At 50.0% G+C, this 14695-nt stretch overlaps 1 protein-coding gene across 4 annotated transcripts in view; it reads left to right on the top strand.

The window, feature by feature from the left end:
* Window positions 1–14695, top strand: part of MYLK (myosin light chain kinase) — a 123559-nt gene that overhangs the window by 80649 nt on the left and 28215 nt on the right. For all 4 annotated transcript variants that reach the window (XM_049628310.1, XM_049628309.1, XM_049628311.1 and 1 more), the window contains 4 exons: window positions 336–638; window positions 8557–8589; window positions 8686–8779; window positions 10090–10293. In XM_049628310.1, coding sequence (XP_049484267.1) covers window positions 336–638; window positions 8557–8589; window positions 8686–8779; window positions 10090–10293 — 634 coding nt within the window. The remainder of the gene's footprint in view (window positions 1–335; window positions 639–8556; window positions 8590–8685; window positions 8780–10089; window positions 10294–14695) is intronic.

Genomic DNA, 14695 nt, shown 5'->3' with positions numbered 1-14695 from the left:
TCCTAGATCTGTTTACTCAAAGAAATATGTTTATGACTGAGGCAGAGTACAGGAAATCATGACTTGTAGACTGGAAAACTAGCCAAAAAAGGAGGGTTATTTTTCCAGCAAGTAGGTTTTTGTGTGGCTTTTCGTGTAGGTGTGTTTTTACATAGGTGTGACTGTGTAGATGAGGTCAGGAAAGCCAGGACCAGGGCTGGCAGCTGGGGATCTACGGGCTTCTCCCCCAAGACAAAGCTAATTCAGGAATGTTCTTTCTGTGCAATGCTTCTCCACCCCCCCCACCCCCCCGTAATCCTGAAGGCTTGTGTGATGTTGTGCTTCTCTGTCCCCAGATAAGCCAGACCCCCCGGCCGGCACACCGTGCGCCTCTGACATCCGGAGCTCCTCGTTGACCCTGTCCTGGTATGGCTCCTCATATGATGGGGGCAGTGCCGTGCAGTCCTACAGCGTCGAAATCTGGGACTCAGTGGACAAAACGTGGAAGGAACTAGCCACATGCCGCAGCACCTCTTTTAACGTCCAGGACCTGCTGCCAGACCGAGAGTATAAGTTCCGTGTGCGTGCAGTCAACGTGTACGGAACCAGTGAGCCGAGCCAGGAGTCTGAACTCACAGCAGTGGGAGAGAAACCAGAGGGTAGGCTATCTTCTGCTTTATCACTGGCTTGAAGTAAGTTTGTGTGACTTACCTTGTGCCTGTAGAAACCTGTACTGAGAGGGGTACTGAGAACTGAAAGACATCAATGATGGCTGGCAGAGTCTTTGGGGATCTTGATTTCCAGGGTTGTGATGCTGATCCATCCTTTAGAAGTACCTTTGACCTTCAAAACACATTGAACCAGCAGTTTTGGTACACTGCCACCAGGGGGTAATAGTGTGTTAATCAGGAGCAAAGACCTGGAAGGCAGGAGTTCAGATGGGCCTGAAGTTTCAGCTTCCCCCTGCACCCGCCTCCCTCCTTCTCTTGCACTGTCTACTCAGTGCCAGGTTCTAGGGACACAAAGACAAATTAGACAAGGGGCTTAAAATCTTAACTAGGAACACAGCTGTGTAGACAGTAGCTATAATGAGAGGGGATACATGAGATTATAGTGATGTAAACAAAGGAGACACAGCAGAAAGCATGATTGAGTTTGCCATGCAGGTTGAATAAGGCTTCCTAGAAGAGTTGACACATATGCTGAGTCTTGGAAAAAGGAACGGGCTTCCAAAAGGCAGGGAAATAAGGAGAGGCATTCCTCCCAGAGAAAGCAGCATGTCCAAAGGTGCAAAGTGATGGAAATACATGGCATTTTGAGGAGCTTGTGTGTGGCCAGGGCATATGCTGTGCAAGACAGAACAGAAGAAGGCAACCCTGAAGGGGCAGTTCAGGTGAAATTGAGAAGTTGATCAAAGATTCCAGGCAGGGGATTGATATGATCACATCTGGTTTTATTTATTTATTTATTTTTTTAAGTTTATCTTGAGAGAGGGGGAGCACACATGCGCAGGGGAGGGGCAGAGAGAGAGGAGAGAGAGAATCCCAAGCAGACTGCATGCTGTCAGTGCAGAGCCCAACGTGGGGCTCAACCTCACAAACTGCAAGATCGTGACCTGAGCCAAAGTCAAAGGTCAGACACTTAACCAACTGAGCCACCCAGGCGCCCCACATCTGTTTTTTTAGAAAGAGAATTGGAGAAAGAGTAGAGTTTTGCTACTCAAAGTGTGGTCTGGACCAGAGTCTTGGGATCCTGGGATTTGCTGGAAATGCAGACTCTCCGTCCCTCCATTCCTCTGGTCCCTTCTGAACCTTCATTTCAACATGATCCACCCCCATGGATTCAGATGTGTGTGACAGTTTGGGAAGTACCCAAGTGGAACTGGGGGGGTGACATTGGAGTCAGCGAGCTACCAGTTGGGCTTCTGTGGTGCATTCCAGGTGAGGGATAGGTAAGGGCATGAACTAAACCCTCAACAGGTAGAACTGACTATTCTCAATGACTTTTTGGGTAGAATTGAAGGAAAAATGAGAAGAGTTCAGGATGACTTCCAGTTCCTAGCTTGGGTAACTGAATACAAATTTAAGAGGCATTTATTATCATAGTTCTTGGTGGCTAACATATATCAAGCACTTGCTATATGCTAACAGTGTGTTGAGCACTTTACATGCATCATTTTATGCATCTAACTCACTGAAGTAGATAGTTACTACCCCCGTTTTATAGATAGGAGAAATGAGGTTTACAGGGATGAAGCAACTTGCCCAAGATCCCAAAGCATGTAATGTAAATGGTAAGCTGTCTGACCTAAAGCCTGTAGTCCTTTGGTTAAACTGAAGGAGGAGGTCAGGCTGCCTCCCAGAGACTTGGACGTTAGGCAGCCGGGAGTCCTGGAGAAGATGCAAGTTCTGGTCTCAGTCCCGTGCAGATGAGGTGTCTGAGGGATATCCAGGCGTCTTCAGACTGCTGACTGGCTGAATCTAGAGCTCAGGAGAAGGGTTTATGCCAGAACTACAGATTTGGGGGTTTCGCTATATATATTTAATTGATTATTGAAGCCATGGGCTCAATGAAGTCACTGAGAGTGGTAGAGAAAGTCAGTGTGGATACCGAGATGAAGAATCCTGCAAGGCCAGAAGCAAGGATGAGGCAGAGAGAAACAGAAGCTGGAGCCGCGTTGAAGAAACACAGATTGCAGAGAAGGCTCCCTGAACAGCAGCAGTGCTAAATACAGAAAGAGATGAGGACTCAGGGATTTATCCCTTTGATATTCAGCGATCTTTGAGAGGAAAGTCCAAAGCGTTTCCACAGGGTGGAAAATGGTTGCCCTGGGGTTAAGGAATAAGTGGGAGAAGAGAGGCCAGGAGTGTGGAATATTATTTCAGGAAGTTCAGTGTGAAAAGAAGAAAAGAGTGCCGTGAGTTTAAGGTGGAGAAGAGGTGGTGGGCGGGGAGGAGGGTGGAGGGACACCAAGGGAAAGGGCACTGGGAGAGGGAGAGCTTAAGGGTGTGAGGCTTAGAGAAGAGGGGAGAGTGAAGGACAGGGAGCTGGACAGGGCCAGTCTGAAGTCCCCACGCGACCAGAGGCATCACGAGTATGGAACTGTCATTATAGTTTGATCCCCCTCTTTAGTGAAAATATTAGATATAAAATAGACATGAACTCTACTTTTATATTATTATTTTTTAAATGTTTTATTTATTTTTTGAGAGAGAGAGAGAGAGAGAGAGAACGAGCGGGGAAGGGGCAGAGAGAGAGGGAGACACAGAATCCACGAAACAGGCTCCAGGCTCTGAGCTGTCAGCACAGAGCCCAACGTGGGGCTCGAACCCATGAACCACGAGATCGTGACCTGAGCTGAAGTTGAACACTCAACCAACTGAGCTACCCAGGTGCCCCATTTTACTTTCATATTAAAAGAGGGCTCCAGAAAGAAATTTGGAGGATGCCAGTGGAAAACACTCCAAATTTACAAGATTGCCAGTGCAGCCCTATCTTGGGGGCCTTTACCCCTGAGCTCTGGGACATGGGAGCCACAGGGGCATGGATCCTGGCCCCCAGGATGGCCCTGCTGAGCCTCCGGGCAGCTGTCCTGGGGCTCCTGCCCACTAGCTGCTCACAAATGTCTGCTGAGGGAAACGGGGTAACAAAACTGCCATCTGCCGCCCTTTGACCTTCTTTGTGGGGAGCAGGCAGGTTAGCGTGGGGGTGCCAGGACATGCATTTAGTTTTATGTTTGTAGCATATTGCTTTGTTCAAGAACACTCCCTACCTCTTGAAAAGTGACAAGGGAAGAGACAGCATTGCAGTGAGATGTTCCCTAGATGGAAAGGAAAGTATCCAGGGCCCCTATGGCAGACACCAGGAGAAATGGTAGAATCCCCGACGAAGCCCATGCAGAGGACAGAGGCCCTCGGAGCTGCAAGGTGTGGCTCCCAGGAGGCCAGGACAGCAGCTCCCAGGCCTGTAGGGAGAGTGTGTGGGGACAAGGGCGAGGACCACCAGGCTCTGGGCAGGTGGCCTTTCCCTTCTTCCCCTACAGCCAGCCAAATCCCACTGTGGTCCTCAGTTCTCCCCCTAGGGCCCCTCCTGGCTGAGAGCACACAAAAGGAAATGCAAAAATAGCCTGCAAGCCAGAGGAGGGGTCCAGGCCACCCAGGGCTTCCAGACTGGATGCTGCTCCCACCGCTCAGGGCCAGTTGGATGGCTGGGGGGAGTGATGGGGGGGGGGCGGAGGACAGAACAGTTGGCAAGCATTAGGCCTGAGGGGCAGAGGGTGGAGGCGGTGGGAGGGTGGGGTGTAGGGATGTTCCGAGTGAAGACCTCTGTGCACTGGTCAGATGCTTTTAGTTATAACCTGGGTAGGTCATCTCTGTCCACCTTAAAAGGGAAATGGCTCTCAGAGAAGTGTGGTGTGTGTGCACACATGTGTGTGCGTGTAGAGGAGGGATGGGAGGGGTGGTCATGGCAGTTTCTCTCTAGGGAGCCTGTGGGGTACGGTGGTCATCATAACGGCAGGGCTACTGAACCCTCCCTTCACTAAGTGCAGCTTATGAGGGCTCTCGCCTTCCCCACTGCCACCAGTACTCCTCCTGCCTCTGCCCTAGCAGCCTGGGTTTTCTGCTTCATCCTGACCTCTCCATTCTGTCCCTGCTAAGCGCCCGACCCTCATGCTACATTCACTCACACGGTGTTCTGCACTCCTCTGCACTCCTCCTGTGTTCTGGCACTATTCCAGGTGGTACAGGACAAAGCACAGGTGTCCCCACCCAGCTTCAGTGGACTTCTTATGCCAGAGCCACCCCTCAGACTAGAATCCCCAACCCAGCCAGCTCCCCTCCCTGTCTCCCCAAACCTGGGTAAGCAGAAGCACTGCCCCGAAGACAACATTCTCTCCCATCCCAGCCAGGCCTTCATCTCTGCCCTACCCTATCTATCCATACTGTAAGTCTTAAATCCACTCTGTCCTTGCTCCTGATCCTAATTTGTTCTAGAATATATAGTTGTTAGCAAAACAGCTATGAGAAGGGCTTCTTGCAGAGTTGGGGCTTCCTTGCAAGCCTGAGGGCAATTAGAGATGTAGAGCCCCTGAGGGCCAGAGATGAGCCAAATAGTGCTGCTCACCCGGTCCGGGGCTATAGACGCCTCTCTGGGGCTGGGGTGCCCTCTAGTGCTCACCAGGTGTGTGACGGCCCTCAGCCACGGACAGCTCAGTCCAAGGGACTCCCTAGAGGCCTGCCACGTGAGGGTCCCCAGTGCTCATCTGGTCTTGTCTCAGACACTACTCCAGGGAAATGAGACTCATCTATTTGCAGAAATATCTCAGAACCATCTTCCAAACAGTTCTTGTGCTTAGCTCTTGGATCTCATAGCTCTTTCTGAATAGTTTCTAAATGTCTTGTTGAAGTTCCTCCAGCCGCAGCTCCTTCTGTGGTGGAGAGATGGAAACCCAGTGGCTCACCTCTGCTGTTACTACAGACCTTTATTACTGAACTTGGCTAATTGAACCATGGCCTTTCCCCACCTCCTATCCTGCCCCTCTCCTTGTGGCCGCTTCCCACTCCAAGCAGAATGGAGGCAGAGTGAGAAGGAAAAGGAAGAAGGGAAATATCTCAGCCAGGAGTCTTGGCCTGTTTCAAACAGAGGAAGATTTGTGTGGTAGCAGTGAGCCAGGAAATAAGGGCATGAATTCCCTGAGAATGGCCTAGGTCCCCACAACCATAGCATCAGGAGAACATTCTGCATCTTAATTGCCAAGGGAAAATAAGGCAGAGGTGAAGGGCAGGTGTGGTGTTTGTGGTGCGAGCAAGAAGGCCAGCTGTATAATCTCTAACTGGTGTCTGAGACACTGGGAGAGGCCAGTTGTAGAACTGCATGCCCTCTCCAGGGCCATCTGGAAGATGCCCCTGGTGCCAGGCCATTGGAAAGCCCCTTATGGGCTTACAGTACGGCTGATGCTCCTTCACTAGGGAAGTACAGACAGCTCTTCCTAAAGATGCCAGGCCAGGGGCACCTGGGTGGCTCAGTTGGTTGAGTGTCCGACTTTGGCTCAAGTCATGATCTTGTGGTCCGTGAGTTCGAGCCCCGCGTCAGACTCTGTGCTGACCGCTCAGAGCCTGGAACCTGTTTCAGATTCTGTGTCTCCCTCTCTCTCTGACCCTCCCCCGTTCATGCTCTGTCTCTCTCTGTCTCAAAAATAAATAAATGTTAAAAAAAAAAAATTAAAAAAAAAAAAAAGATGCCAGGCCAGGGAAGTCTGCCTTCTCCTTCCTCTCTCGTCCTGCTGTCCATTGCACACCCCGGTGAGTGGCATGGGAACGGGTGAAGCCACTCTCTCAGACAGGAGCACCATGGACCAGTACGCTGGGCCTCCCTGACAGTAAATGTTGTTATCATTGTTAGTATTTTATCTCCAAGGCCCAGCCAGTGACAGCATCCTTCGTCATTGACTTGAACCCCTTGCTTCCCTTACAGCCCTGTCTGAAGTGCCGTTGTTGAACTGACCTAAACGTCTGTTAAACCTATTTATTATCCTTATGGTACATCTCGAGATGTGAGTTCCATATGCCTACCGCCTTCCTCCTATGTGAGGCATAACACTAAATTGTTCTCTCCAGTTATAGTACTTATTAGTTGGTAAAAGTCTATAACCTTAATCTTACCCTTGGCCATTGTGATTTTTTTTAAATCATAGCTGCTACAGACATTTTTCCCTAACCAGAGAGGCCTAACCATTTCTGACCATCTTCACACAGCAGCTCTTTCAGTGGCTTTCCATACCTCTCCAGCCCCAGGGCGACTTCCTAAGTGCCGAAAGCCCTGCTTCCAGGAGCAGATGGCCCCAGGCTCTGCTGAGAGCAGAGGAATAATACCTGCTTGTGGCCAGTGCATTCCCCGCACCCCGATCCAGACCCCCGACCCGTGACAACATTCTGTTGGCTAGAGCAGTAAGTTGAGGGACGGGGCTCCCACACTTGGGTTCTCACTAGATGCCCTGGGGCTTGTCCGCCCCAGAAGGCTGAATGATTCCATTCTCTCTGAAATGTGACTCCATCATGTCTTCCAGGTGTTGTTCCCAGATGTTTTCTGATCATCTATGAACTGACATGGTCATTCTCCACTCTCAAATATGCGAGTTAGCCTTCCTGCGACAGACTATTCTTCTCCGTCTCACTTCTGTTTAGTTGTTTAAAGCTAAGCTTCATCAACAGCATTGTAAGGACCCTAAACAAATCACAGCTTCTGGGGGATTCACCCACATGCTGTCCCCTGTCACACACTCTGTCCCCCCAAGTCTTACTCTCTCTCTCTCTCTCTCTCTCTCTCTCTCTCTCTCTCACACACACACACACACACACACACACACACTTGCACTGGTAAAATCTCTGTCCTCCTTCTCCAACTTTTCTTAGGTCTTTGTTCTGTCTCAGGAAACCAACATTGGCTCCCTCTGCCAGTGGACCACAGCCCACATCATGACTGAGGAGCATAAAGCATGTCACAGAACATGGCATCCAGAGCTAGCCAAGGACCCTAGAAATCACCTATAAGTACAACTCCCTCCTTTTACAGATGAGGACACTGGGGCCCAGAAAGGGAAAGGTACTTGGCCAAGGTCAAGAAGCCATAGTGGCCTGATAGGGACAAACCTATGCCAAAGGAAAGCCTGCAGCTCTGAAGTGGATGTGTTTGGTGGGCACCTGCCTGTCCCCTCACGCCCCCCCCCACCCTGCCATTCTTGTCTGATACATCCATATGAGCAGCCAGTATGTGCTGCTTATGTCCCTTCTCACCCTACCTCTTAACACCTGCTGGTTTCACTGTGTGACCTCACCCACCTCCCTGTTGTGTTCCAGCATTTCCTTTAAGACCCAACTCGAGGGCTCCTTCTTCCCAGAATAATTGCTCTGACTTTATAATTGCCTCATTTCATGTCAACTTCCTACATATGTATATGTATATTTGTACTTTGATATCATGTGCTTGATTATAAAACACTTGTAACGGATATTTCTAGGATATGTGGTTTCGCCTCCCCCCACTAAATTATGAGCCCCAAGAAAGGAGAGATCATGCCTTCTGTGTATTTTGGTTGTATGCCCACAATACCTGGCAAGATACCTGGTCCAGGGCTGGAATCCCACGTACCATTAACCATCAAATGGATAAATAGATTTGACACTAGGAGCAATTTATGTTGCTGACTTTCAAGCGAGAGCAGAAAGGGGCTGTCACAGTCATGTGTGGGTTCTGAAAGTTGGAGCCTGGAAGCTCTGTGAAGAAGGCTGTGTCCAGGGGACCACGAGGTCACAGAGGAAGGGATGGAAGCAAGAGCTGGGGGGGAAGCTGCTCAGTGGGGTGAGGAGGCCAGGGCCTGCTGGTGTGTCCATGTGTCCGTGGCCCGGTTCTAGAGCAGACTGACCCACTGCCTAGCCATGCCCACAGCTCTGGGCTTGGTGGTCTTGGGCCTGGGAAGGCTGAGGCGTGATGGAGGCCCCAGCATGTTTCACTCTCAGTGGGTCTTCAGTACTAATCACTGTGTCCTCTGTGTCTCTGCCCATCTCCTTCCACCCCCAGAGCCAAAGGACGAAGTGGAGGTGTCAGATGATGGTGAGTGCTGGCCACCTGTCCTCAGGTAGACTCGAGGCGGGGAGGGGGGCGAGCGAGGAATTGGATGGCTCACACTCACCCCGCCCCACCCTGCAGATGAGAAGGAACCTGAGGTCGACTACCGGACGGTGATTGTCAATACTGAACACAAAGTGTCTGACTTCTACGACATCGAAGAGAGACTAGGCTCGTAAGTGGTGCAGGAAGTGCCTTTGGGGCCCCCAGAGTGGGGGTGGCGCAGATCCCATCATTAAATTCCGTGCCTTGTCTTCCCATCTTTTCCTGGGTTCTGCCAGCTTCCCACGCTGAGGCCCCCTGCAGAAGCAGGAGGTGCTGACCTGGGTCAGCACCCCAAGAGGGCAACCTCAGCCAGGGCGCTCTTAGGAGCTTCTTGTGCAACCGACTCAACTCCATGAGAGGCTTGAGCAAGCCCTGCCTTTCCTGTGCATTACTCCAACCAGGCTGATAAGGTGACTGGGTCTGGGTCAGACTGTCCGAGGCTACCTTTCATGTCATCTGCAGGAGTCAGTCAAGCCTGATCAGTCTCACTGTTCAGCAACCGTAGCTTTAATGCATCCATAAAATGCACACCGCTGAAAGGCACAGCTGCTCACTCTATGAATCTGGCCCACACTATTAGCTCTGGCTCTCCGCTGGAGTGTGGAGACCCCAACCCTGAGCCCTCGTCACAGCCACACCGTCCCCTCCAGCAGCAGCACCCAGGGCCGACTGTCTCCTGCTAACTATCCCTATAGGAGCAGGATGGAAGAAAAGGGGACAGGGCTCAGGTTTGATTTCTAGCAAGTTCCTGGGGAAGAAAGGAGTGACACCAGCCTCAACAGTTCTGCACAAGGAGCCTGCTCTGTCGGGAGGAGCTGTGTCAGAGGAATACCTCACTCTCCTCCCCTGCAGTGGACGGCAGGGGCCTTCCTGGGCCATGTCCAGGGGACCAGTGCTGAGCAGTGGAACAGAAGGAAAGCAGCCACTCGGAAGTTCTCTGTAGTTGGGGAGGACTTTCTCCACCCAGCTTCATGGGTCTGTCTTCGGGGAAGGGGAGAGAAGCCCACCAGCCAGGGTGGAAGCCTCAGCCCAAGGAAGTGATGGCCCTGAAAGAACAGCAAACCTGGGCAGTGTTTGGGCAGGGATGCGGGGCCAGGCACAGGCTGGGGTGACAGGTGAGGGAGAGGAGGTTTGTCTGTGTTAGAGGAACCCTTCATGATCCAGAGCAGGGACCGTCAGACTTTTCTATAAAGGGCCAGATAATGGGTAGCTTAGGTTTTGTGGGCCATATGCTCTCTGTCGCAGCTACCACTCTGCCATTGAAGCACAAAAGTGGCCGTAGACAGTGTGCGCCCCAATGGGTGTGGCGGCATCCCAATAAAATTTTATTTCTAAAAAGAGGTGGGCTAGATTTGTCCCACAGGCCACCATTTGTCAGCCCCAATTTAGTGGAAAGCTTGGCTAAATTTGCCTTTCCTCTCCTCCTCCTTTCATTTCCAGTGGGAAATTTGGACAGGTCTTTCGACTTGTAGAAAAGAAAACTGGAAAAATCTGGGCAGGGAAATTCTTCAAGGCATATTCAGCAAAAGAGAAAGAGAATATCCGGCAGGAGATCAGCATTATGAACTGCCTCCACCACCCCAAGCTGGTCCAGTGTGTGGATGCCTTTGAAGAAAAGGCCAACATCGTCATGGTCCTGGAAATGTGAGTGGTTTGCTGGGGGCCCCTTGTGTGTGCCCACACCCAAACCCCTCTGCCTGGAAATGGAGAGCCCTGCAGGCGGGGCTATGACATGAAGGACACTCCCCAGCCCACGTGACCGGGTGTCGCCCACTCAGAACAGCAGATCTGTGCTCACCTGTGGCCCTAACCCATGACCAGCAGCCCACAGCAGCCCTGTTCACTGCCATAACAAATTGGCGGATCTCTGAGGACCCCTGCCCCCTTTTCACCCTCACCTCCCTGTGAAAGGGCCAAGGTTACCTGTAGGCTCCTTTCTTTCAGGGACATTCTCACCTAGAGGTAGCTTTGGAGTGGAAGGGGAGGGACACAGCAACTTCCTGATTGGCCTTCAAAAGAAGAGGGGCCCAGGGCTGGGGGCTCAGGATACGGAAGCGTAACCCTTGCTCCTGTCCTCCTCCTGTGCCCTGCATGCCCCCCATACATGCCTGCTTGTGTTCTCCACTGCTCCCTCAGCAGAGAGTAGTGCTTCCTGGGCTGAGTTGTACATGGGCGGAGGCATATATCACATGACCTCCCGCCAAGGCTTCCTGGGATCCATGGTTCCTCTAGTCCCCATCCTCCACTTGTCTCACCTCTGAGCCGCTGACCATGTGTGTGCACACACGCACACACGGGTGCACATGTGCACACACACACACACAAACACAAATGCACATATTGTTCTCAGTAAGCCAGGTGTCCTCTGCAGAGGTGTCTGTGTTTTTCAGTTTCCTTTCCTTTTTCTTTTTAAGTTTATTTATTTATTTTAGGGAGAGAGTAAGAGTGAGCAGGTGAGGGGCAGAGAGAGAGGGAGAGAGAGAGAATCCCAAGCAGGCTCCCCACTGCCAGCACGGAGCCCTATAAGGGGCTTGAACTCTCAAACTGTGAGATCATGACCTAAGCATGACCTAAGCTGAAGTCAAGAGTCAGATGCTTAACCAACTGGGCCACCCAGCCGCCCCTCCTTTCCTTTATTTTTTAATCAGAATTTTTTAATGTTATACAATCACATTAAAAAAAATGTAAGAAAATACACAATGGAGAGTTCGTTCCAACCCCTGTCCCCCATAGCCCTCACCACTGCCACCAGTAACCATTTTTATTTATTTTATTGTTTGTATCCTTCCAAAGTTTCTTTATGAAAATATAACCATATATTTTAAAAAAATATTTCCCACCTTTTCACACAAAGCTAACTCATATCCACTATCCTGTGTCTTGCTTCTTTTCATTCAACAATTCACCTGGGTATGAACTGCTGTGAACATACCAGTAGCTGGTGGCCCTCCTCGTTCACCCTGCCCGTGGAATTTCCTTCCATGCATAAACCACAGTTTACTCGAGCAGTCTTCTTTTGAAAGGCGGTTTCACAGTTTCCAGGCCTTTGCTTTTACAAATAAGCAGCGTTTGTAACCTTGTATTTGTATCTTCTCACTCCTGTGTACGTCTGTAGGGTGAATTCCTGGAAGTGTGGGTGTGCTAGATCAAAGGGCATGTGCATCTGAAATCTTTAGAGCTATTGTGAAATAGCCTTCAGCATCCTTGAATTGCTCATCTTGAGCGTCAGGACTCTCTGTCCTTTGGAGGGGACTCTACCAACACCTTCCTCCCCAGGAAGGGTGAGGCCAGTGAGGCCTCCCCAGGCTTGAGGTGTGACCTCCTCTCCTCTCTCTGTGATGGCTTCGGTGTGTTTCCTTTCGGTTTATGTACATTTGGAAGCGCTATAGTGGGTTAAAAGCACAGAGTCCAAAGTGAGCCCGATAAATCTCCCGTCAATCCAGCTCTGCCTCTTACCTGTTGTGTGGCCTTGAATAAGTAACTCAGCTTTGCCTATCCTTAGTGTTATTATCTGTACACAGAGGATATAAGCTGCTTTATGAATGATGTGGGGATTAAATGGAATAATATATGTCAGGCATTGTGCTGTATAATTAGGACTTAATAGTATGATACATTGACTTTTCCTGTGTCATGGTCTTTTCTATTTTTTCACTTAAAATTATTTTGTGAGCATTTAACATACAACTAGGTGTTGTGGAACAAACCCTACAGTTCAGGAGAGCTGGAGTCTGGTCCTGTTACTGCCAAGCTGTGATTTTCTAATTATTAAGTCCTTCCAGCATCTAAACTTCAGCAATTCTGTGGAACTGTAAACGATCCAAAGAAAAGCTGCATTTGTGTCTTAGAATTTGTATCTTACAATCGGTTTTCAGCCCCCGTCTAAGCTTACCTCCCCACTTCCAGGCAAGAGTAGCCCGTGTCTGTGGCCTCACCGATCACAGCCTTACAATAGCCCTTTGGGCTGCAACGTTTCACATTTATTCTAGAACAAGTTGCTGGGTCCAGGCAGTGTGGGCATGCGTGGACATGCGGAGAAATGTCTTATGTTTAGATGTTAAGCCTTGGGCAAGTTTGTGCGAGGGTGCGGGAGTGGGGTAGGAGGCAGCCAAGCCTGGGAGAGGCCGGGCAGCAGCACCAGTGGGCAGAATACCATACTTAGCGTGGAAATGCGAGTTGGCAAGCTGGATGGAAAATGTTGAGAGAAAACGTAAGAAGGCCTCGGCTGGCCTGGCTTTCATCCCTCTTCCCCACGTCTCTCCCAGGGGCAGGAGCAATCTGACACGCACAGATGCCAGATGATTCTTCTGCACTTGGGGTAAAAAGCTTGTCCCTTGATAGGAGCTCAACCAAAGAAGTGGGAGCACATTCACACTCGGTCTGTACTTCTCTTCCAGCTTAAACAGACTCAGCCATGAGAGGGCAAAGGCTAGCTTGCAGAGGGTACCATTTGCTATTCTCCTTGTTTGATGGAGAAACTGAGATGAAGAGAAAGATAATGCCTGGTGATGTAGAAAAGTGAAAATGTATTCCAGGGGCCTCTCTGTCGGTTCAGCTGCCTCAGACACAGTGAGAAATCAGAAGTAATGTGTGCCTTCAGCCTTTCTGACCTCTGATCACAGGACAAGCCCCCACCTTTATAGCAGTGTTGCCCAGACATGGAGATTCCCTCAGGCTCCTGGCCTGCAATCTGGGCTTGTCCTTTGGGTGTGCTCGGGACATTCCAAGGGGCGGTGGGACCCTCAGCACTGAAGCAGAAGTGCAATTTAGACCAAGTCATCCGCCACCCACCTCACTTTTGTGCTACCATTGGCAAAATTTAGCAAAGAATATTCAGCAAGGAGTAGAGCGTCTGGGTATGGAGTCTGGAGTCCCCTGAAACGCCATACCTTCTGGCTGCCAATGAGGGCTGGCCAAGGTCTACAGTTTGGGGAATGAATTTGATCCCTTGGGATTAGGTAGCCTTGGTAGTAGGTATTCACTCACTGGCTCACTGGCTCACTGTCCATTTACTAAGCGCACATTCCCTCTGGCCCAGCCTTGGCCCTTGGCATCATCTCTGTGGGTGGCAGCTTCTTTCCACCCTAACCTTGAGTATTTTGAAGAGAAACCTACACAGAACCATTAATCCTATTTATGTAATCCCTTCCATCCTAGAAAATGGACCACGGAACAGTTTTCAAAATACATTAAGTGTATTTGAATAGGTTTGGACCTATTTGAACTTACACTGAATAGGTTACCTCTAGAAACGCAGTAGTAATTACCTCCGTGGCTCAGATTTCCACTACACATTGCCTCAGACATTCCCAAAGGCACTGAAAATGATGGTTGCTTGCTTTTCCAGAATATTTTAAATTTAAAAGCACACATTTTGGGGCACCTTGTCGGTGCCAGATATGGCCAGGTGTAAATAAAGGTCTAGAGATGAGCCAGACCTTTTCCACGCATACTTGCAAACAAACATAAGCTAAGGCAGACTTGATACAAAAAGCTCAGAGACAAGACTGTGGAAAACCCAGGGAGGGAAAGATCATTTCAAATGGGGAAATCGGGAGTGCTTTCTCAAAGGAATTTCTTGGTGAATTGAATTTCAGCTGCCATCCCAAGGGCAGCTATTGGGTAAGCTGGAACCGGTATTTCCCAAGCTTGTGTCATCATAAGAATTATCTGGCTAACATCTGGATCCTCCCAAGATTTTCTAAATCAGAATCTACAGGGGAAGAGCTTGGGAGTCTGTATTTTCAATAAGGGTCCCAACTGGTTTAGGCAGGGGCTGGGGGGGGGGGGGGGGGGTAATTAACATTATTGAGCACTTACTATGTGCCAGGCACTCTGGTAAGCACTTTACCTGTATTAATCCACTCAGTCTTCACAGCAACCCTGTGAGGTGGTGCTATTTTTATGTGCATCTTCCAGATGAGGACATTGAGGAACAGAGACAGTAAGGCTCCCAAGAGACCTGGGAATGTAGATTAGAATTTGACTTGGAGCCTTGGTAGAGAGCAATAGAAATGGAAGGCTTTGGTACAAAGGCGCCACCTGC

This window comes from Panthera uncia, chromosome C2, assembly GCF_023721935.1.
Source record: "Panthera uncia isolate 11264 chromosome C2, Puncia_PCG_1.0, whole genome shotgun sequence".
NCBI lineage: Eukaryota > Metazoa > Chordata > Mammalia > Carnivora > Felidae > Panthera > Panthera uncia.
Note: the sequence above shows the minus strand (reverse complement) of the source record. Positions and strands in the feature narration are given on the sequence as shown.